Consider the following 23,668-nt stretch of genomic DNA (forward strand, 5'->3'; position numbering starts at 1 on the left):
ATACCTTTTACTTCCTTTTCTTGCCTTATTGCATTAGCAAGGACTTCCAGTACAATGTTGAAAGGGAGTGGTGAGGGGCCTCTGGGTGGCTCAGTCAGTTAAGCATCCAACTTTGGTTCAGGTGATGATCTCACAGTTCATGAGTTTGAGCCCCACATTGGGCTCTCTGCTGTCAGTCTGGAGCCCACTTTGATCCTCTATCCCCACCCCTGCCCCCACCCCTCTCTCAAAAATGGATAAACATGAAAAGAGAGAGAGGGGGGTGGGTGAGAGGAACCACTTGTCCTGTTTCTTGCCTTGTACCTGATCTTAGTGGGAAAGCTTCAAGTTTCCTACCATTGAGTATGTTGTTAGCTTTAATCTATTCTTTCATTTGTCAAGGATTTCTTTTTATAAGTGATGTGGGTTGGGATTTATTTTTTTTCCTCAAATGGATAACTACTTAATCCACACTAGTTGCTGAACAATTCATCCCTTTCTTAGGATTTGAAATACAGTATTTTATCATGTATTAAACTCACTTATATACTTGGGTCTGTTTCTGAACTCCATTCTGTTCTATTGATCTATTAATTCCCATGTCCACATCACACTATTTAAATTATTTAATGTCTTGAGGTCTGGTGAAGCATGTTTTACCTCTTCATCTTTTGGTTGTGAATTTTCTTAGCCTTTCTCGCACTTTTATTCTTCCATAGGAATTGTGGAGTCAGCTTGAATTTATATATCATTTTGACATTTTGGATTTTATAGGGCATAGAGTTCACTTAGCCAAATTTTTGTTTATATTTTCATTAAGAAAAGTTTTAGCTTTGGTCTTCCTATTTTTTTGCTAACGGTTGTTATTCCTAAGTACTTGTGTCATTGTGAATTTTTTTTCTGTTGCATTTTCTAATAGGGCCTTTCTGGTGTAAAGAAAAGCTATAGCTTTAAAAAATGTCTTATTATAGGGGCGCCTGGGTGGCTCAGTCATTTAAGTATCCAACTCTTTGATTTCAGTTCAGGATATGGTCTTGTGGTTCATGGGATCGAGCCCCATGTCAGGCTCTATGCTGACAATGTGGAGCCTGCTTGGGATTCTCTCTGTCTCTGTCTCTGCCCCTCCCTCACAAACTCTCTCTCTCAAAATAAATAAACATTTTTAAAAATGAAAATGAAAATAAAATAAAATGTATTATTATAAAATAAAACATACGCACAGGGAGTGCATGAAAAATAAATAGGTTGCTTAATGAATTATTGTAAAGCAAATTGAATACTGCCAGCTCTCCGTAAGTCCTCCATATTCCCTTTCCTTGTCAAAAACCTATCCCTCAATCGTAAAATTTAAGTAGTAACCTGCCTTTTATGGTAATTGTCTCTTGGCTTTGTTGTATAGTTCTTAACACTCATGTATGTATCCCTAACTAGTTTTGCCAGGTTTTTAAATTTCATTATCAACAAACTCACTCAGTATGTATATCTTTATGCCTGGCTTCTTTTATTCAACATTCTTTTCACTTTGTTACATGTAGCAGGAGGAGGAGGAGTTCTTTCTTTTTCATAACTGTATAGTATTCCATTAAATTAATATGCCATAATTTATCCATTCTCCTGTTGGTGGGCACTTGGACCGTTTCTACTTCTAGAACAAACAGCTGCTCTGAACTTGTCCAGTCATGTATCCTAATGTACATGGCATATATTTCTGTAGGGTTTTCTTCATTTGGGTTCTCCCAAAAGCAGACTCTGAAACAAAGATTCTAGTACAGGTCATTTATTTGAATGAGGATCCCAAAAAGCACTGGTAGAGGAGTGGAGAAGTAAGACCAAGAAGGGAAGAAACACAGCAAGTGCTGTTGTATCAAGGACGTTCCCACAGCAGGCAACCGGGGCTCAATCCTACTAATTCTCTGTGTGTCCATAGAAAACACGCCTCAGAATCCTTCCACCTGGAAAACAAGGGTGTTGGGGTATTTACCTGGCAGATCTCATCATTCCCTGATTGGGAGAAGCTTGGGGGAGGGGGACATCAATTCCCCAGCCTTTCTGGCATGACCTGTGTAGGGACATCGCAGCGTCTGACAACCAGAGAAAGCCATCTGACAAAGCGATAAAGTTGCTGGCGGCTGGGGGTTGGGCATGCACGACAATGGTGACAGCCAGCCGAGTGTACTACTAGCACATGAGAGCGTCTGCAACAAGGCAGTCTATCTAGGAGCAGAATTTCTGGGTCATAGGGCATGCACGTAGTCAGCTTTATCAGATACTGCCAAATAGTTTCCCAAACGATTGTACCAACTGACACTCCCCCAACAGCATAGGAGAGTTCTCCTATCCCGGCCAGCACTTGGTATTGAGAGACTTTGACAATTAAGCCATTTTGGTGGGTGTGTAACATTGTTTTTAATTTGTAATTTCTAGATTACTGATAATTGTGTCTTTCTAAATATTGTTTACGTTTATTTTTGAGAAAGAGAGAGACTATGCATGCACTCACAAGTGAGAGGGGGAGGGGCAAAGAGAGAGAGAGTCCCAAGCAGGCTCCATGCTGTCAGCACAGAACCCGATACGGGGCTCAAACCCACGAACCATGAGATCGTGACCTGAGCTGAAATCAAGAGTCAGACGCTTAACCAACCGAGCCACCTAGGCGCCCCTAATGGTGCCTTTTTATATAATTACTGGAAATTTGGATTTCTTCTTCTGTGAGCGCCTGTTCAAGTCTTTGCCTGTTTTTGTATTGGGATGTCTGACTTTTTCTTATGGATTTCTAAGAGATTTTATGTATTCTGGATTCAGACCCTTTGTCTATCATATGTGTTGCGAATATCCATGGCTCTCCTTTTACTCTCCCTTTCTCCCTTTTTTCCTTTTACCCTCTTATTGGTGTCTTTTGATATACAGAAATCCTTCATTTCAATATGCTTCTATTTGTAAATCTTTTTTCTTTGAGTCTTAAGAAATCTTTCACGTGATTGTAAAGATACAACCCTATATTACTTTTATAAACTTTACTGGTTTGCCGTTAACATGAAGGTCTATGTCGACCATGCAGAACTTATTTTGTGTGTACGACAGGAAGGTAGAGGTTAAGAATTAAGCCCTGCCCCAATGCCTATCCAGTTACCCCAGCTCCATTATTAGAAAGAACACACTGTCTTCATGTTCTCCAGTGCCACTGTCATTAAATGACACTTGTCATTAAATCAAGTGTCATTAGATCTTGTTACTCAATCAAATGTCCATGTGTGTGTGGATCTGTTTGGGGGCTTTCCGTTCTGTTCCACTCATCTAGTTCTATACCCTTATCCCAGTACTACACCATGGTAGTCTTACTAAAGGTCTTGATGGCCGATACAGCGAGTCTTCCTATCTCTTTCTTTTTATGAAGAATAGCTTGACTATTCTTTGACTTTTTTGCACTCTCATAAAGGTTTAGAACCAGCTTGTCAAATCCCCCCAAAATTGGAAAGGCAAGAAAGAAGAAAAGGAGGGATGGAGAGAAATCTGCTGGGATTTTCATTAGAGATTTGATTGGGTCTATACGTCAACATGGAGAGAATTGAACTCTTATCATACTGAATCTTCCAATCCCTTTATTTAGATATTCTTTAATTTCTCTAACAAAGTGTATAGTTTTCTCTGTCAAAATATTGCATACCTATTTTGAAATTTATTTCTACATGCTTGATGTTTTGATCCTATTATATAAGGGGTGGCCTTTTCTGTTTGTTGTGTGATATCGGATTTTTGTCTACTGATAATTCTCATATTAATTCTAATAGTTTTATCTGTTTATTATCTTGGATTTTCTATGTGTACACAATCAATATTGATTTTTACATGTTCATCCTGTACCTGAGCACCTTCCTGAATTTTCTTATTGGTTCTAGTAATTTGAGTATTGAGGTTTTTGGGTTTTCTAGGTTGAAAAAATCATATTAACTCATAATTATGAGTGTTCTGTTTCTGCCTGGAGAAGCAGTACAGGGTAGCCGTTGGGTACAAGGAGTTTGGAAGCAGACCACCTGAGTTTGCATCCCAGTCCCATTACTCACTAGGTAACCTTAAGGAATTTGCTCACTCCTCTGTGACTCAGTATCATTATCATTAATCATCAACTCTTGGGTTGATTGTAAAAATTAAGTGAGTTAATACCTAGCAAATAATGTCTATCAAATAATGAGCACTCAGATTATGTAGACTTCTGTCATTTTACCAGTTTCATTCCTTTCTAAATTTTCACTTATTTGTTTTTTTCTTATTTTTATTGCATTGACAACTTTGCCAACATAATATTGAAGAGTAGTGGTGCCTTCATGCCTCTCCTGAAACCGAACACTTTGGAATATTTCCTTCTTTTTCTTGTTGTTGTAGGCATAATTGTTTTCTTTTTCATCTGTTTCACATACATGAAATCATCTTTACTTGGATTTACGAATCTGATGTTTCACTCTGGAAGAGGGAGATACTTTCCCAGAGGATTTTTTTTTTCCCAGCCGTATACTTCACATAATGATGTGAAACATTAGTAATGGAATTATTTGTTTTTAAACATCACTGAGATCCTGTTGCAAAAGGAGGCATCAACTGTCCTACCTTCTTACAGAGTCACTGCCATAGCCTTTCCAAAGAGGTGATGTTTGTTAACGTACCCTCCTTTGGATACTCCTTTGGATGTTCGGGATGGGTTCGGGGGTATTCACAGCCACATGGGGCTGTTGACCAGTTCTTTTCTAGGACAATATAACATTCTTGACCTTATGTGTTCGGTTATTTTTCTTTTCATAAAGAGTCTATAGATAACGCTTTTCTGAGTCATCACGTAGCCAAGAATGCCTCCCAGTAGGAAAGACCCCCTGAACTGCAGAAATTCTAGCGTTACAGCCGTTGTGCCCACTTTGCCCTTTATTTCCTCCAATGCTGTGTATTTTTCTCCTGCAAGTTTCTATCTCATCTCGTCTTACTGTTTTTTATTACACACTATTACTTAGGGACTTCTGTTTTCTTAATCATTTTCCATTCCTGTTTCATAGAAGCCATCTCCTTGGGCATTGTCTTGAGAGATACCACCTGATTCTCTAAAATATTCTTGAAGTTTCTGTAAGATGTTTTCAGAAGAATTTCCTCTGATTCATTCTCAGACGAGAAAACCCCGATCAGGCCTGATGCGGTCGACAAAAAAGGTGTGTGTTTTCCTTACCACTCATTTCTGGGTGTCGGTGCATTCACCCTCTCGGCCCTGCTCTGAGTTGCCAGTCGATGCATCTAACCCAGCTCCTACTATCGAACCAGCTTTCTTTTAGTTTGGCCCTGCTGGACCGGCAAAGACTCGTGGCCCCACGCACCCCCGGGCTGCATGCGGACAAGCTGGTCAAAGGGGGTAGACGCATCAGTCCCCACACACTGCACACCGAAGCCTCGCCTTGCCCCGCGTTCACCTAGAGCACTTTTTGGAAACTGAGCCTTCCACGCTGTGGTCTACCACTGCTGGTGTTCCTCTTCCACCCCCCAGCCCTCAATTTTTTTTTCCTCATTATTTTCTGAGAGTTGCAGTTCTGCATTAGTAAGTAGGTAGGTGTGGCAAGCACGCTGGCCGTCTCAACAGAGACCTACCAAGACAAGGGACGGTTGCTTACAGCCGTCTTGCCGTCCTCTTGCTGAGCAGCTGGAGGACTCAGGTGCTATTTTTTCAATTCGGATACTATTTTTCAACCTAGTTCCATCGGCCTCGTGTTTGAGGGGCCAGTGCCTCAGAAATTGCCCTCACACAGGTTGACCGAAGTCCCAGCTTTCAGTTTGGTGAGTTTTATCTTCTAGGTTTTTGAGATGATTTTAAGTGGGAAGTTAGCTGGCTCTTCACCATTTTAAGCCAGACATTTGCATCCAGAATGAAATACTTGTTTTAGCAAGTCACGACTTCCTGGATAGCTTGCAGGACAAGCAGCTATGCCACAGAATGAAAGATCTTTCTTTGGGCGCCTGGGGGGCTCAGTCGTTAGGCATCTGGCTTCGGCTCAGGTCACGGTCTCATGGTTCGTGAGTTCAAGCCTCACTTTGGGTGAACTCGCGCCCTGCTTCGCGTGAGCTTGAGCCCCGCTTTGGGTGAGCCCTGCTTCTCTCTCTCTCCCTCCCTCTCCCTCTCTCTGCCCCTCGCTCACTTATGCCCTGTCTCAAAAAAAAAAAAAAAAAAAAAAGTCTTTGCCAGACTTCAGTATAGGCAGAATTAAGAACCAGAAATTGTCATTTCAAAGGCTGAATGCCCCCAAAAGACTTATTCTAATAGGAAGATAGGAAGTAAAAGCCCCCTGGACTAGGAGTGAGGGCATCTGGGTTCTCAGGGCTCTGTAAGGGACTAGCTGTGATCAGTCGTGGGCTACTCGTGGCACCTCTAAACGCCTCAGACTCCTATACCCAAAATGAAGGATTGGACCAAATGGTCTCTAATGTCCTGCCATTCTGAGACTCGGGGATTTTACCAGCTGTCCTGGAACATCTGCTGTTTAGCAACCTGTCCCTCCTGCGGTCAGAGCTTCTGCTGAAAGGGAAGCAGAGACTGAAGGCACATCCACACTGGGTGTGCAAAGCTCCAGCCATGGGCAGAACCTGCTGGGGGTTGTGGCGGGGGGGGGGGGGGGGGGGGCAGCAGGAGGAGCGCTGGACAGCATGTGGTGCTGAGGTCTGTGCCCTCTTTTGGAAGATTCGCCCTCTGGGGCCACCTGGGCCTTTTTCTGGCTCTGCCTCTACTTAAAGTTGTCAGGCATCCAAGGGTCCTCATTTCCCAAGTCCCCTTCAGTGACTTTGTATTGGCGGTAAAAATAAAGACGGGAAATAAAATTTGTTTTCTGCAGAGAATGTCTGTGAGGCACGGGAACCGAGAATAGTGGCTGGCTGGCTGCCTTTTATTTGACAGTAAATGGACATCCGGGAGTTGCTGTAAGGTTTCTCAGGACCAGCCTGCTTGGAATCCCCTCCCTGCCCCCAACACCCCAGCAAAGGCAGGGGCAGGACACAGGAGGAGCAGAGGTTTATCAGCCATCAGACGGGAAGAGGGTACTGCAGGGTTACCTTGATGGCCCGGAGTTTGCCCCATGTCGGAAGGGAAGGCTGAGGTGTGGCTCAGGCGCTCAAGGGAGACACCAAGCCTCCTGGGGATGCTGGCACCTCTGCACTTTGGACATGACCCCCTTCCAGCATCTCCAGAATGAGGGGTATATGCGTGTGCATGGCCCGTGCTTTCTCGATCCTTGTCCCTCCTCTCTCTCTCTCTCTCTCCCTCTCCCCTTTCCCTCCTGCTTCCCCAGCCCCCAGCTCAGTTTTGCTCTAATAAGCCAGGCAGCAGCTCTGTCACTGTGTAAGCTCTTCACCCCGGAGTGCTTGGCTGTCCGGGATGACTTGACAAATGGTTTAGAGGTCTCTCTCGCCAGGGCTTTGTCTGCACTCACAGAAGGGAATGAAGGAAGGATGAAACCCAACAACCAAGATTGCCTCCAAGTCCATCTATGCGGTGCGCCCTCCCTGTCTCTGCTCTTGGCCTCTCCCATGGATGTGGGTCTGGATGTCACTGGCCCCACTGCCAGAGTGCATTGGCCTCTGTTCCGTGAGGGAAGCCAGCTCCCAACCTGGAGACAAAGCCATTAAGTTTCCCATCTTATTCAGGCCAGAGACATTTGCAGAAACCAGAGTGAAGTGAGGGTTTGGCTCTCAGGGGCCAAGTTCACTGCACTGGCTCCCTAGCAATCTGGCCTTTGATAATAAGGTCAGGAATCAGAGAGAAGCAGGGAAAATTGCCAAGCGTTTAACTGCAAACTATTTATAGCTTCCGAATTTTATTTATTTTTATTTTTTAATGTTTATTTTTGAGAGACAGAGAGAGACAGAGAGGGAGAGAGAGAGAGAGAGAGAGAGAGAGACAGAGCAAGTGGGGGAGGGGCAGAGAGAGAGGGAGACACAGAATCCGAAGCAGGCTCGGGGCTCTGAGCTGTCAGCACAAAGCCTGACGTGGGGCTAGAATTCACAGACTTCGAGATCATGACCTGAGCCAAAGTCGGATGCTTAACCGAGCCACCCAGGTGCCCCTACAGCTTCCAAATCTCAGACAGCACAAGGCAATTCAATAATGATTTGAAAAGATCGAGTCCCTTGCAGCACCTCCCCCTTCATCAAGCCCTCCCACATCCCAGGTGGGTGATCAGTGCCCCTGTCAGGCCTGGCCCTCAGGGGCCAGCGCTTAGAGCTGGAGCCCCACGTCTTGGGTCAGACCCCCCAGCACCATGTTCCTGTAGCAGTGTGCCAGCACATAATTCCTGTGCTGCCCGAGGAGCCTGCACTGGCTAAGACTCATCAGCATTGATGGCGTCCTAGCATTAAATATGTACCATCAGAGTATGCAACTCCTCTCTTCTTGCTTCCCTATTTGAATGCAGGGGATCTTGTCATTGTTTTAAAAGCTCGTGAATATGCAGATTCGTTCCTGAGGAAGGGCAGCCTCCCAGGACACCATCCCCTCTTCCATGGGCTTGCTTTTGTGTCACCCGCCAAAGGGCCGCCTCTTCAGAGCAGGAAACAGAGGGACTTTATTTCGCTTCTCCTTACTTCAACACCCCACAGGTTTCTCTGACTGCCCTACCTATTTCACTTAACATAGCAGTACTCTCTAGCGCCATCTAGGTCTTGGCAAATGGCAAGTTTTCATTCTTTTTTAGGACTAATATTTCATGGTATATATGTGTATGCACACACGCACATATCTTCTTTATCCATTCATCAGCCAGTGGACAGTTGGGCTCTTTCCATAATTTGGCCATTGTACATAATTCTGCTATAAACATCAGGGGGCATTTATCCCTTTGAATTGGTATTTTTGTGGTCTTTGGGCAAATACCTCACAGTGTAGGGTAGTTCTGTTTTTAACTTCTTGAAGAACCTACTGTTCTCCAGAGTGGCTGTGCCAGTTTGCACTCCCACAAACGGTGCCAAGAGGGTTCCCCTTTCTCCATATCCTCGCCAACCTTGTTGTTTCTTGTGTTGTTGATTTCAGCCATTCTGCCAGGTGTGAGGTGGTATCTCATTGCAGTTGGCACGAGATTTGCATTTCGCTGACCATCAGTGATGTTGAGCATCTTTTTGTGTGTCTGATTTCACTTGTATGTGGAATTTAAGAAATAAAACAAATGAGCAAAGGGACAAGGCGGGGGAGGGAGGGCAAACCAAGAAACAGACTCTTAACTAGAGAACTGATGGTCACCAGAGGGCAGGTGGGAGGGAGATGAGTTAAATAAGTGATGGGGATCAAGGAGTGCACTTGTGATGAGCACAGGTGCAGTATGGAAGTGGTGAATCACTACATTGTACCCCTGAAACTAATATTACACGGTACGTTAACTAGAATTCAAATAAAACTTTAAAAACAACCCTCGGTTTCTCAGAACTAGGTTGGAGCTATAAATACGAACTTTTGTAATTGGTTTTTCCAACACAACCCAGTTGATCTTTCCGGCACAGTGCTCTAGCCCTGGTGCGCGTGCCCTCCGTGCCGGAGAGGGGCCACACTCCCACTTTGCATGAGCCCTTGGAAGAGGGCAGCTTCGGGCTCTCCAACTGAAAGATGCAGCACTTCTCCTTAGCATATTTTCCAAACCGGTATACTTGGAGGTGAAGTGACCGCTGACAAATGCACACACCCACCCCCCCATGACTTCCTCCCCACCCCCACCCCCACCCCACCCTGTGCCTTGGCAAGATCACACTGAACTATTGAGGGAAAGTATTTACTGAATGCAAGGAGAATATGGCGCTTCTGCATTATTTATTAGGGGCTAACAATACCCATCATATGTAGAATGTATTTGGACATAAATTAGTGATGTTAGGAAGCACCAGTGGTCCCAAACCTATTAGGATCTCTGACACATATATGAAAACACATCACAGTCTTACCTTTTCTACAAGGCTGGGAATTGGCTGTGAGACAACCTCACAATGAAAACAAATCTCTTTAACCGTTTATTTGCCATTAGCCCCCTGAGCACTTCATCTACCATTGAGTAAATCTTGGAAAACCATCTCAAATTATGAATTCCTAACCTTACCTTCTAACATACCTTTTCTCTTCTTTCTCTATGAAAGTAGAAAGAATATTTACATTTGTTAAGCACCTACTATGTGCCACGTGTCACAGCTAGCATCTTGGTGTCTGGAGAGATGGGCATTGGTATCCCCATTTTATAGATTAGGTTACTGAGACTCAAGGTCATGCAGCTGATAACCAGGACTGTTTCAAGCTGACTCTTCTTCTTATCCTAGAGTTGACTTTCCCTGGGCAGGAAGGCAAAGGTTTTTCTTGGCTTCTATATCTGTCACCACAGTAATGCTATGTAGCACAGAACCACAAAACCAGTGGCATAAAGCCATAAACATTTATTTTTGCTCAGGAGTCTGTGGGTCCACTGAGCAATTCTGCTGCTCCAAGCCACGCTTGGGTGGTCTCAGCTGGGCTCACTCATGCACCTACAGTCAGCTGCTGGGGCCACCAGGGTCGGTTGACCCAGGCTTGCCTGGGCCGTCACATGACAGCCAGGCAGAGTTCCAAGAACGTGAACAAAGCACATGGCTTCTTGAGGCCTGGGCTCAGAACTGCCACATTCGTTTGGCTGAAGCAAATCATCCGGCCAGCCCAGATTCCCAGGAAAGGCAGGCAAACACCATCTCGTGCTGGGAGGAGCTACAGAGTCACGTTGCAAGTGGGTATAGATATTGGGAAGGGAAGAATTGGGGCCAATTTTGCAATTAGTCTGCCTCAGTTCCCACTGTGGGGCTGCTCTGCCCCCTTGGGGGCACCTGCTTCCCGTAAGCCTCCACTCCCCCCTCAAAGCCTGCTCTAGGAGCCTCTCCTCATTCACACTAAGGGGCAGGATGACAGTGCTGTGGAGAATTTAAAATGACTCCCTTCCCAAGAGGAAGGAGGGCAGTCAGTCTGGCAGGGGTTAAGTCTTCAACTCATCTGATTAAGCTAAAGCAGGCGCCCTGGCATCGGCCAGCATGCAGAGGGGATTCTGGGGGAGTGGGGACAGAACTTCCAGAGCTCTTGGAAACCACATAGCTAGATCCTTCTCCACCTACGCCTGAGATTGTTGCTTCTTGCAGATTCCCCTCCGGAACTGGCTCCCCCTTGCCCAGCCCCAAGCATCGCGTTTTGCTGGTGGAGCCAGGATGCCCCTCCTCTCCAGGAACTCAGCAGTTCACCTTCCCACCGGCCTCTGCAAGGACCTCTCTGGCCCACGTGCTTGTGGTTTCCAGGAAGGTTGGAAGGACAAATCCATTTCCGCAGGGCTCCAGGGCCAGCCGGGCCCACATAGGAAGTGATGTTGGATGGTGGGCAGGTGCTCAGTGGACGGAGGAGGGGAAAGTAAGTGCTGGAGCAGAGGTGGCAGGCACAGCTGGGTTCCAGGAGGACAGGGACGGGCCAGGCCAGGAAGCTCATGAGAAAGAAACGACACTTTGAGAGGAAACTGGAGAGGCAGGAGTTTAAAAATCCTTATCTCTGAAAGAGCAAAGATAAGAGGAAGAAGCCATGCACAACCTGGAGACCAAATCAGGCCACACTTGCCCTAACTCACACTCAATGCCTTCCACCAGCAGATAACTCATGAGCGCCCCCTGGGACCCTCGCGAAGTGGTCCCAGAGGCCAAACTCTGAAGCTTCTAGTCTGGGAGGGAAGAGAAGCTCCTGATTCCACTTTTCACTAGGTATGTGGTGTAAATAGCCCCCAAAGAGGCACCTGCCCAATTTGGGACTTTCCAGGCAGAACGGATTGTGTATATTAACACAATTGTGTATATTGAGCTTGCAAAAGTTCCGTAATTCTTCTGACCACCAGAGGGGAGATGGACAGATGAGGTCACTGAGAAAGACAGCATTTGCCTTTGGTTTGGGAAAATAAGTGGCGGAGGGAGAGGCCCGTGAAGGTTAATCCACAGCAAAGGGGGGAAGGCCCTAGGCAGCCATGTCCGGTCCAGTGAGCACCAGGAAAGGGAGGCACAGGGAGGCCCGGGGACCACACAGCCAGGGGATGGCAGGGCTGGGCTTTGTACTTAGGTCAGCACGAACTGCCAAGCCCTCATCCGTCTCTGTCTCCTCCCCCTGTCGGCTGCTCAAGAAAAATAAAACTGTGTCTCAAGTCTTGGGAGTGTAACTCATTTCCATGAGACATTTTCCTTTCCTGTCCATTGAGGCTGGTATACAGGAGCCCAAAGAACCTCCCGGCACAAATTCTGTAGCAAACTGTCAGGCTGAATTCCGCAAAGAAGAGTGTTCCGGCCCAACGGAAGGGGTTGCTTAATAGGCGCCTGAATTCACAGGCCAACCCACCCCCTCTACCAGGGTGAGAAGTTTCAGCTCCAGAGCAGGGGTGGCCGAAGAGTCTGATCCGGAATTGGGTTCCTCTTCCTTCACAGCTTCCCCAGGGACCAGGCGGGCTGGGAAGGGGTCTCTGGGCCTACGTCGTAGCTCCAGTGCTTAGTTATGTCACCCTAAGCAAGTCCCCGAACCGTCACCAACTGTTAGATGAGAAGCCGCACCCCCACCCCCCCGTTCCTCTCAAAGATGTGGAAAGGAAGTTCTGATGGGGGTTCAGCTTTTGGCTCCAGCTCCCCACGTGGACATCGACAGCCCCGGGCCAGACGAGAGCCCTCACGTTCCGCAGCTCAGTGATGAAGCGCCACCTGTGGCGGAAGATGTGCAGGTGCCATGAACAGCTGCCACCACGGCACCCGTGGGACCCGGTGTCACGATGAAGTGTGGTTCCAGGACGACTGTGGCCTGTGTCTGCCTCACAGAACCGAGTTCCTCCCCCGCCCCCCGACTCTCCACGCGTAAGCGCACACGCGCACACACACACACATGCACACGGCAGCTGAGGTCACTCACCTGGGACACCGGGCCCTGCCAGGAAAGAATGAAAGGGAAAACAAGCAGGCGGCAAGTGTCAGGCAGGTGGGAGCCCTGGGCCTGCCCCTACTTTGCTTCTCCCTAACACTCGGTCTTCCCTCCCCACGGAGGCCCTGGCTTCCCACAACCCTTTATCTCTCAGCATGCAGATACCAAGAGACCTTTGTCACAGGAAGGAAAATCAGCGGTGGGTGCAAACCAACTTTTCTGTCGGGAGAAACTGCGTGGTCACTGACCTTTGTGGCACCAGGGCCCCTCCTCCACCAGGAGGAAAAGGAAAGCACAGATGATTCAGGGCTGTTCTCGGCCTCTTTAATCTTTCTTTAAATGTATTTTGAGAGAGAGAGAGCGGGCATGCGCATGCGTGCGAGAAAGCAAGCACGTGGGGGAGGAGCAGAGAGAAGGAGAAAGAATCCCGAGCAGGCCCCGTGCTGTCAGCACAGAGCCCAGCACAGGGCTCAAACCCACCAACCATGAGATCGTGACCTGAACCGAAATCAAGAGTCACAACACTTGACCAACTGAGCCACCCAGGTGCCCCTTGGCTTCCTTAATCTTCTCTAATCCCTGGTATTGACCCTCACCTTGTCTCACCTCCCTCTGAACACCCTCCTGATGTGAATCACCTCTGGCTTTGTCACCTTGCTGCGTGCCCTGAACACACACGATGGTGCCCGTGTGACCAACCCCTGGCGTGCCCTCCACCCCCGCCTCTGCTTTTCTCCTAGAGGAGGGAGAAGCACGAGACCCAAGTGGTCTGCAGGAGCCTGGGCTAACCTCAGACCTTCCAGAAATATGAGACTCAACCCGCCCTCACCGCTGATGAACACCTGCTGTTGGGTTTCTGACACATTCCTGGGTCACAGGGAGCTACGTGGCTTGTTCCTAGCTGTTTAGAAATGGGTATTTGACCACAGTGTAATATGTTCACACCAAAGCCATTCACACTCGACTTGTGCCTGTGGGGATAGCTGGCTTCGCACCTCATACCGGTTTCCAGGCATCATTTGGGCTTAGATTTTCAAAACAGGTGTTCTCCCTCTTGTTTTTAGTTCCCTTCAGCTGCAGATCAACTGCTTTTGTAAGAATCGTGGGGTGAATGCTGTCAGTGGTGTTTTTGTTATTTCCGTAACTGTCGGGGGTAGAAAGCAAACCTGCCTCTTGGAACCGTGAAGAAGTAAAAAACTTATGGCACCAAAACAGAAGTGTGGGGTGCCAGCTGCCAGGTGTAAGGACTCTGAGCCGGTTATGTGCCTACTGCCTCGGGTTTTTGGGGCTTTTGGACTTGCCGTACCTTTGCAGACCGCAGGCTGCATCTTTGCGTTGGTTGGCGTGAACCCGGTGGATTTAGAAAGCTGCTGGAAAGGGACACACAGGATCTGTCGATCTGTTCTTTCTCTACGTTTGCTGAACGTTGTGCCTTGAACATCTTTCTCTTAAAGAGGGGGATCTGAAGTGACAATGTAGTCAAGCATGCTGGCTCCCCGTGTCGCGGAGGGGTCCAAGGAGGTTTATAAAAGCACAGATTCCAGTACCCTGCCCCACACAGTGAAAATCAGAATCTCTGGGGGTGGGGCCCCAGAGACTGGCCTGCAAACAGATCCCCCTCTTATGGGCCAGTGTCACGGATGCTGTTTCGGTACAGGAGAAAGACGGAGAGCCGGAAGACAGGATTCTTACCCTGGGTTTGGAGCAGACTTGGAATGGTACCTACCCCAAGCCTATCGCTCACCCCCTCTAGGCCTCAATTTATTTCATTTTAAAATGAAAATAGAGGCGCCTGGGTGGCTCAGTGGGTTAAGCGTCTGACTTCGGCTCAGGTCATGATCTCGCGGTCCGTGAGTTCGAGCCCCGCGTCAGGCTCTGTGCTGACAGCTCAGAGCCTGGAGCCTGTTTCAGATTCTGTGTCTCCCCCTCTCTCTGACCCTCCCCTGTTCATGCTGTCTCAAAAAATAAATGTAAAAAAAAAAAAAATGAAAATGAAAATAATTCTGCCAGTTTACCTGCCTCAGGATTCCTGAGTGGGGGGGGGGGGGGGGAAGGGAGCCCTTGTACATGCTCTCCTGGGCCTCTGCAGAGGTCAGCATCACTACATCCACTGGATGAGGAACGTGGGCTCTGATAGGTGAAGCAGTCTTCCGAGGTCCCAAGTCCCTGTAGGTGAGGAAGCCCGGCTTTGAATCCAGGTATGTCTGGTTCCAGACCTTTCCTTCCCATCAAGGTGCTCCTCTGAGATTTTAGAGGTCAGGCGTATGCTTAGCGGTCGGCTGAGGCATGTGAACCAGCAGCATTTGCCTGGGAGCTCATTAGAAATGCAGGTACTCAGGCCCCACCCCAGGCCGACTGCATCAGAATGTGCATTTTAGCAAGCTCTCTCCAGTGATTCCTGGGCACCTTAAGGTTGAGAGGCACTGTTGAGGAAGACTTGAGATTGGACAAGAGAGAGTAAGTCTGAAGATCATGGTATGGTAAACAAAAATGCTCACAGGGATGAGCAAGGAGGCCGCCTTTACTGGGAGGCTCCCGTGAGGAGTGAACAGGCGTGGACCATTCCAGCCTTTCTGTCTGAGCTTCTGTTACCAGGGAAGTATGCCTTATCTAAGAAAGTCTGGGCCTCCAGGAGAATGGGTTTTAAGATGGACACAAATTGTTTTTATAGGTGTGTGTATATTTAATTTTCAAAGATAATAGGATTACTTCTATTTTAAAAAAGAAAGACGAAAAAATCAGGAAGAAAGCGTTTAGCGAAGTGTCATCACTTTTCATGCATTTCAGAAGTGACTCCTTTATAGCAGATAGTACCCACCAGGGAGGATGGTCAGCTGGGGGGGGGGGGGGGCAGGGAGGGCAGGGGAGGGTGTGCTCAGGGTCCTGAAGATCTTCTCTATGCATGCTGGTCCTCAGGTTAAATCCTAAGACCCATCAGTTTGAAGGAGGGACCCCTGATACGCACACCGTAGCGGCTCCCCAGCACAAGATGCTCCCTGCAGAAGGCAATGCCCTGACCCAGGGCTCAGAAGCAAAACTGGCAAACCTGGGCTTTGAGGAATGTGGGAAAACCTCCATGCAGCCTCCCAAGCTGCTAGCTTTGGGGGAGTGTCAGTCCAGTACTCAGAAATTCTCAACCTGGGCCAGATCTCACGTTTCAATTCCTGATTTGTATTCACTGTGTTGTTTACCCCTTACAAGTCACTTTTCTGAGGCCAAGTCCGTCTGTGAAATGCACAAATCCCCCGGAAGTGTCTGGGCACCATGTGTCACTGGCGTGCCGACCATTCATTTACACCTGTGGCTCCAAAAGGAGCCAGTCGGGAAGATTACGCAGACTTGCTCCCTGCCTTCTAGGAAGTTGTATAGGGTAAGGCAGACAGGGTGACATACGTTAATGTCCCCCTAAGTCTGGGCTGCTTGACACCCTCAGTCCTGGTCTTTTTGCACTTGCTTCACTTCAAACTACCCAAAGTGGAGTGGGCCAAACCAACTTTTCTTGTTTCAGTCTTTCCCTCCTTGTTGTGTTGTTGTTTTGTGTTTCCTTAGTTTTTCAAAAGGCTGCAGGAATGGGGATGGTACTCCCATTCTGTTACTTCTAATTTCGTTAACAATTTTTTGAATCACGTGAGTAGAAGCTTTGAGGTTGAGAAATGACGCACTTTCAAGTTTTGATTCCAGAAAGTCATGTCAGCTCAGCTGTAAACACTTCTAGAAGCTGAATCTGAAAGAGGAACTGCCTGCCCAGGCTTCGCCTGGGGAGCTGGAGGCATCGCCCCCTTCACGGTGCCTGATTTCCAGAGATCAGGAAGTTTAAGGGTGTGCCGGGAGGCAGGGGGTAAAAAAGAAAGCAACTGCAGTTGGTTTAAAACCACACAGTGAGAACAGTCCTGGCGTTCTCGCGTTCCTCCCTTCTGCCACTAACTGGTGCCTTCCATCACCGGGAGATGAACCGGGAAGGCTGGTTATTGACAGCTGGGCAATTTGCGCAATAAAGTTTAACGGCTTACATCCCCTCGTACGACTCTGTCAATGTTTTCAACGGATCACCTTCTCAGGTGCTGGTTCTCACGCTCGTACTGACTCGCTCCTTCTTCTCTTTCCCTTCAAGCGTGCAAACGCAAAGAGCAAGAACCAAACAAAGACAGGAACAATTCCCAGAAGAAATCGCGCCTGGTGTTCACCGACCTCCAACGCCGAACGCTCTTCGCCATCTTCAAGGAGAACAAACGCCCGTCCAAAGAGATGCAGATCACCATTTCCCAGCAGCTGGGCCTGGAGCTGACGACCGTCAGTAACTTCTTCATGAACGCCCGGCGCCGCAGCCTGGAGAAGTGGCAGGATGATCTGAGCACAGGGGCCTCCTCGTCCACCTCCAGCACTTGTACCAAAGCGTGATGGAAGGACTCTCGGGCGGGCACAGGTCGCCTCCGGATGAGGACAACCGACACCAAAAGAGAACGCAAAGGAAAAAGACACCGGATTCTTAGCTGGGGCCCTTCACTGGTGATTTGAAAGCACAATTCTCTCGAAAAGAAACTATTCTAGCTGTAATCATAGGCCAGGTGTTCTTTTTTTGTTTTCTTTTGTAATGGCGATGGAGTCCAAGTGCAAGCTGAAAATTCATCTCTTTGAACCGGACATTGTCCTCCGAGCATGCTAAGCGTCCCAGAAACCCAAATGGGGCCTTCCTGGAGCGAGTTAGTTTCAGTGTGGTGTCAGCCAAGCTCAGGATCACTTCCAGTGTCAATGGTCTCGCTTTGGGGCCCGTTTCAGTCAGGGTTCCCCCGTGTCACAGTGGGAATTCGGCCTGTGGAAGGATTCTGAGATTGGGCTGCCAAGACGCTACTATGAGAGATTCTTCTGGCAACAAGAATGACCTCATTTGCTTTCTGAGTGCTTGGCCTCATCATACCACAGTACACCAAAGTTCACAGCCATAACATAGAAAAAAAAAAACAGGCAAAAAAACCCCAAAACATCAGAATGATAATTACTGAGCACAACTTTTAAATATGGAAATTAAAAAAAAAAAATCCAAGGACCTGTTTTTCCAACTCAGGCATCGTTCCATTGAATGGTTTAGAGAGCTTTAAGTTGATCCAGTTTACAATTTTCTTTTCCTTACCTCCTGGAAATCTCACGTGGTCTTGGATCCATCAAAAAAAAAAAAATCAGTTCTCTCGAGCTCAACGTATCAAGCACAACGTAGATAAACAGAGAAGTAAGGAAGGTTCTGGATTCACCACATCTGGATTTTCAAGACGCTGATTGTGAAGTCATGAGGGAACCGTTGGGAATATGGCTTCAAGCACATTTTGCAGTTTGCTACAAATTCTGTTTGTACATAATGCAGACACGCACACTCAGGAGGCCAATTTAACTGTTACGGTACATGGAGCAAATGCAGCATTTTAAAAGATCTAGATTTTTTTAGATCATTAATGTTCCTTCTCAGTTATCAGTCACCTGGTTCCTCCTACTGTGCATTGTAACCACCACGTAATTCATTCTCACTCTTTCAGACTTCAGTTATTTCCACATCCATCCCATTGGTAGGGACGTTTTTCAGTGTTTTCTAGCAAGAAAAAAAAAAAGAAGTAATTCAAACCACCGTACGTGTTACTCATGAGGGTCATCTAGTCCCAAATCTCTTCCATTGTCGAATCATCCTCGCAAAACAGCTGAGTAAATCTGGAGAAAACACAGCACACCAAAGAAGCAGAATACTGCAAACCAAAGACATTTATTACTTGCCATTTTCTAGCCTAAAAATACTGTGATTACTTTTAGAAATCAGAAAACCTCTGCGACTCCGAATGGCATTCAGCTCTTGCATCTGGCTCACCATCGGGCTGAGCGAAGCGGCTAGCTGAGCCACCCAGGGAGCGGCTTTGCCGCGCCAGCTCTGGTTCCCGGCTGTCACCTTCCCACAGCGAGGGGAAGAGCGCCCACAGAACTCTGGGAGATTGCGAAGGTCACGATGTGCATACTTACCAGTGAATGGCCCCAGGGGGGCACCGTGGGGGTGTTCAAAGCAAGCCAAACGCTGCAATGATTCTTTACAGACACTTGAGACTGACTTTTTTATGAATTACTTAATCGAAACCAAAGAAACTTTTTCTGCACCTACTTCTGCAACAAACAAGACTGTTCCATTAAAATGAATAAATAAATAAATACGTAAATCAATGAAAATCACCACCACCAAGAAGGAAGCACGCCAGAAAAAAAAACAAAAACAAAAACAAAAAAAAGAGCGAGACACACTGTGTTTAAACAGACCTCTTGGGACATTTTTTGGAAGCAGATTGTAAAGAAAGGGTTGAGACAAGAACAGATCTAAGGAAAAGCCTCAGCGGCTGCTGCTTCATTTGACAACTCACGCGGTAATCTTAAAGTTGAAGATTGTCTTTAATTTGTGCCTATGCAGTTTTTCAAAAGAACACGGAACAGAGCAACAGAAACCTCAACAGCTACAATACCAAAGATGAGGATTTCTCACATCTTTTGTTTCAATTCATTATCTCCTCTTGTCTGGCTAAAATACTAATAGCGTCATTGATCTGTGTAAAGGTAATCAATTTTGTTTCTGAGCAACAAAAGGAAAGGGTCATTGATTTGATTTGTTTCCCTTTAATTTTGTTTTATGGCTTTTCTACCCCAACATGGAATCTCTCAAAAGCTTCCATGGACTCCAAGTTTAAGATGTTGGGATACTGAACTATTCTCTCTACTCCTCAGAGTACGGGGAATAATGTCACTTGAATGTTCTTTGCTTATCCCTTAGACTTGGTTCCTTCTATGTTCAGAGTCTCAGCATCAGGGGAGGGAAGGGGAGTGAGGGTCAGGGTTAGGGGTCTTGGTGACACATCCTCTCCTGAACCACAGAACCAAAGAGTTTATAGAGGAATCAACAGCCTCATGTTCATGTGATTGCTACATCATAATGGCTTCATTTGGGGGTGGGGGGAAACATGTAAAAATAATTGCCAGTTTCTACTTTTCTATTAGCTTTTTAAAAATCAGCTGTAAAGTTGCATTTCTAAAGAAAGATATATATATATAATATATGAATACATATATAGATTCAACTTGACATTTGGTGATAACCCAAAATTATTGCCGTCCAAATCCATGTCTTGTTTTGGTCAAGTGCTTCATTTATTAAGCATTCGGTTCAGAATTTTGCTCATCTCCCATGCCATCCCAGAGTCCCTCTTCCACTGTGGGTGATTTGGAGTATTCAGATTTCTGTAGAAATTCCCAGGAAAGGTTGAAAGTCCAATTCAAGCATTTCAACATTTAACCTGTTGATCAATGGATTCATGGTGCAAATGCGTTTTACTTGTACTTGGGGGCATCTCTATTCTACGCCTCAACCACGATCAAGGTGGCGAGTGAGGTCTGTCCGTGAGACCCGGTGCGCAAGTGGGGCAGGGCCAGTGGGGCGCTCGTCTTCTGTAACTGCTGGGAAGGCTCAGTGGGCCATTCCCACTGGCTATGGAGATGAGGCCAGCCCAGACATCTGTTCTCCAGGAGCTACTCTATCCCGTCAGGGTGTTCCAGATCCCCTCAGTGAGCAGATTCACCAAAGGGAATTCTCACAGGGGAGGTCCAACTCCTGTTGCAATGGGTTGATCAGTTTCCTCAGGGTGGTAATTACCAATTTGTATTGACAAGCCTGTGTGCAACCACAGCGGGCGCTGGAGTGAGGCAGTGGTGCTGACTGGGGGCTTGTCTTGATCCCGGAGAGAAAATGCAAAGCAGGGTGCAGGGAGAATCCCAGAGTCCTGCCCCTGGGAGCCCCACCGCCCATCGTGCCACCTCCTTGCTCCCGCCATGTGAGTCTCCCTTTGCAGGGGCAGCCGCCACGGAGCCGTGAAGGAACGCGACCCTCCAAGGCTTTTGTACTTCATCCTACCTCGGATGTTCCGGGACTTTCCCTGTATCCTTTTGTCTCTTGCTCATACCCCACTTCCCCTTTGTCAAATGACCTAGGAAAGAGTGTATTTCAGCAGGGGAATGCTCCGTATGGGTTGAGAAAAATGAACTTCAACTTGGCTATTTCTAAATGAAATCCCTGTGACTTGCGGCCAACGTTCTGGAGACTGGATTGGGGACCAAGCCTGCTCGGTTTGGTTAGTGATCCTTGGCAGGCTAACCTCACTGTTTGGGTTCTGGCATCCTCTGAAGAGGTCAAGACCAAAAGAGGCTGCCTCTGAGGCCTGAGATTTCCATACTGGTAAAATCTGGTGTAGCCACATACACCCCCTCAGTGTTCCTGGTGACCTGAGGAAGATGTCATCATGTAAAAAAGGCAAGAACTTCCCTCCAAGGACTTCTGTTAAGTGTCCCCTACTGGATAATGTCATACCGGAGAGAAGCGCTTGCCTTTAGAAACGAGTTACATACATATATAAATACATGAGCGTATTCATATATTTATGTATCAAAATTTTAAGCCCGACAGAATTTCAACTTGTAAAAATTCTGAAAGAAAAAAAAACAACCCTGCTAATTGAAAGGTAATGGAATTTGACTCAGTGGGTTTCCTCAAGCATTTTAAAATTTACTTTAAGTTAATGATCTCAGAGAACATAACCATTTGGGCTTGGACTTCTACTTTAGCGTCTGTTTCTTCAAGCCAAGAAAAATTCCAAGCATGCCTCAGCCATTAGCAACAAAGGGGACAGTATGAAGGGACAGTTCTGAACCAAAATTCACATTCTTGAAGCAACAGAAACCTAAAGGCTATTGAGTGGAAAACTACTTTTCTTTATTCCTGTAGGGAAATTGGCTCACTCTTTTGTTTTTAACGTGATTTTGGTACTGGGGATATAAGTCTTTCATTTCAGGGAATTGTTTAACAGAGCCAGCTCATTTCTTTCTTAAGGAAAACAGCAACAACAATAAAAGCTCAACCCTGATATTTAAAGACTTTTCCAAAATGTAAAATGGTAGCTTGTACCCCTTGAAGGTAGAGGAGAGAAAAAGAAATGAAGGACCCAGCATGACTCTGTCTCCGGATACATCAGAGCATCACCTCTACGTTTTTTTCCCACAGGCTCTTGGCAATTGTGGGCTTAGGGAATTTAAGCAATTTTTCATTCTAGCTGAAAGGAAATCAAAACTAGGAAGGTAAACCTGACTCTCACACACACACACACACACACACACACACACACATATATATATATATATATTCATATTCATTTTTGTAATTCCAACAGTGTATTTCAAAGCCAAATATAATCAATCACTTAATCTTACCTATGTCGGGCACCTACCTTTTAATGCCAATCCATTAAAGCTGAACAAATGTTTTAAAAAATCACTACCACCCAGTATAGGCGGGGACACTTTCCCACTTTTGAAAATGCTGGCAGAATTACTGAAGTGTCTGATTACCTTACCAAAGTGTCATAAGAATATACCTTGGTGGTGAACTCTGATTTTCAGGAGGTTATACAGTAGGAATTTTTAAAAATATAAAAAGAACAGCCTGAGTCCCAATATTGTTGAAGAATAATGGACTATATTAAAAAGCAGAGAAAAAGAGATGATCATGTGGTTAAGGTTGACCTGAAGGCCCCAACATGAATACTGTGAAAATAACAGTCATGATTCTTAACAGATCAGAGATGGTTTTTTGTTGTTGTTGCTGCTGATGCTGTGTGATTCAGACCTGTTAGCCTAACCGGGGGGAGTGAGTACGCAATGATAGATGGAGGTGGTGTGCCTAGAACTTTCTAATATTCACGTGCAAGACTGGTAGCTTAATAATTTTGTACACTTAGCTAAGACCAAGTCACCTGTAAAACAACAGGAGATTCTAGCTTTCAAGTAAGGCCACAAAATCCTTCCTAAAGGAAGAAGTCCCATAAATTAATGACATTGGCTTTAAATAAGGACGTCCCAAAGCTTATTTTCCGTCCATGATTTATTTCCTTCCGGGGGGGGGGGTAGGGAGGGGGGGTTGTTTTAGAAAGCCTCAGAGTGTGTTATAAAATACAAAAATAATTATTAAAATAATATAAGGCCTTATATATGGGTAGACACAAAGCCTGTAATTGAGGCCGATGGGCTATCGCATGAATCCCACCGGGACCAGAAAGGCTCATGGTTCTCAGATACCAAAATGACTCTGACAGTCTGAGGCAAGTTAAAGCTACAACCCCAGCATTCCTCATAGGGTTTTGAATTTGGTTGACTGGAATTAACCAGCTAAGACCTTTGTCGCAGAGAAAATGTGTATAGGAAAAAACACATTGCTACAGGGGTGTTCATTCCATGGAAGCCTTCCATTTCACAGACACTTCACAGAACATAAACCTTGGTAGATCAGTTTGCCTAAAGCTTATACAGTCCGTCGGCGTGGATGTATATGGACTTAGGGATGTCTCTCGACATCCCTATGTGTCCCCGTAGCAGCACATATTACCTGTGGGTGTCCACACTGTGCAGACACGTGTGCACAGACATCTCCATACATAGCTACTGTCATCTGTTACAATAAATGAATTTAAGTGATCATCTAACATCTACGTGAGCCTTCTACGATGTACCTTGCTGTATTTATTATAACGTTGAAAAAAACTGAAGCGCAGGAAAGAAAAGTATCCCAGCATCCTCGTGGTGTACACTCGGAATTACTTTATTTGGGCACATCCAAGATAAACTCAACTTTCAAGAAACCTTGGATATTGTTTAATCATCTGAGGAAGAATGACACATATGCTTGATGAC

At 46.3% G+C, this 23,668-nt stretch overlaps 1 protein-coding gene across 1 annotated transcript in view; it reads left to right on the plus strand.

Annotated features, from left to right (window-relative positions):
* The window catches only part of ONECUT2 (one cut homeobox 2), a 46,592-nt gene extending 27,048 nt beyond the window's left edge, over positions 1-19,544 (plus strand). The window contains exon 2 of the mRNA XM_003995254.5: positions 17,031-19,544. Within this exon, the coding sequence (XP_003995303.3) occupies positions 17,031-17,317 (287 nt within the window). The 3' untranslated portion in view covers positions 17,318-19,544. The remainder of the gene's footprint in view (positions 1-17,030) is intronic.
* The last annotated feature ends 4,124 nt before the right edge of the window (positions 19,545-23,668 follow it).

This window comes from Felis catus, chromosome D3 (genome assembly GCF_018350175.1).
Source record: "Felis catus isolate Fca126 chromosome D3, F.catus_Fca126_mat1.0, whole genome shotgun sequence".
NCBI classification, from domain to species: Eukaryota; Metazoa; Chordata; class Mammalia; order Carnivora; family Felidae; genus Felis; species Felis catus.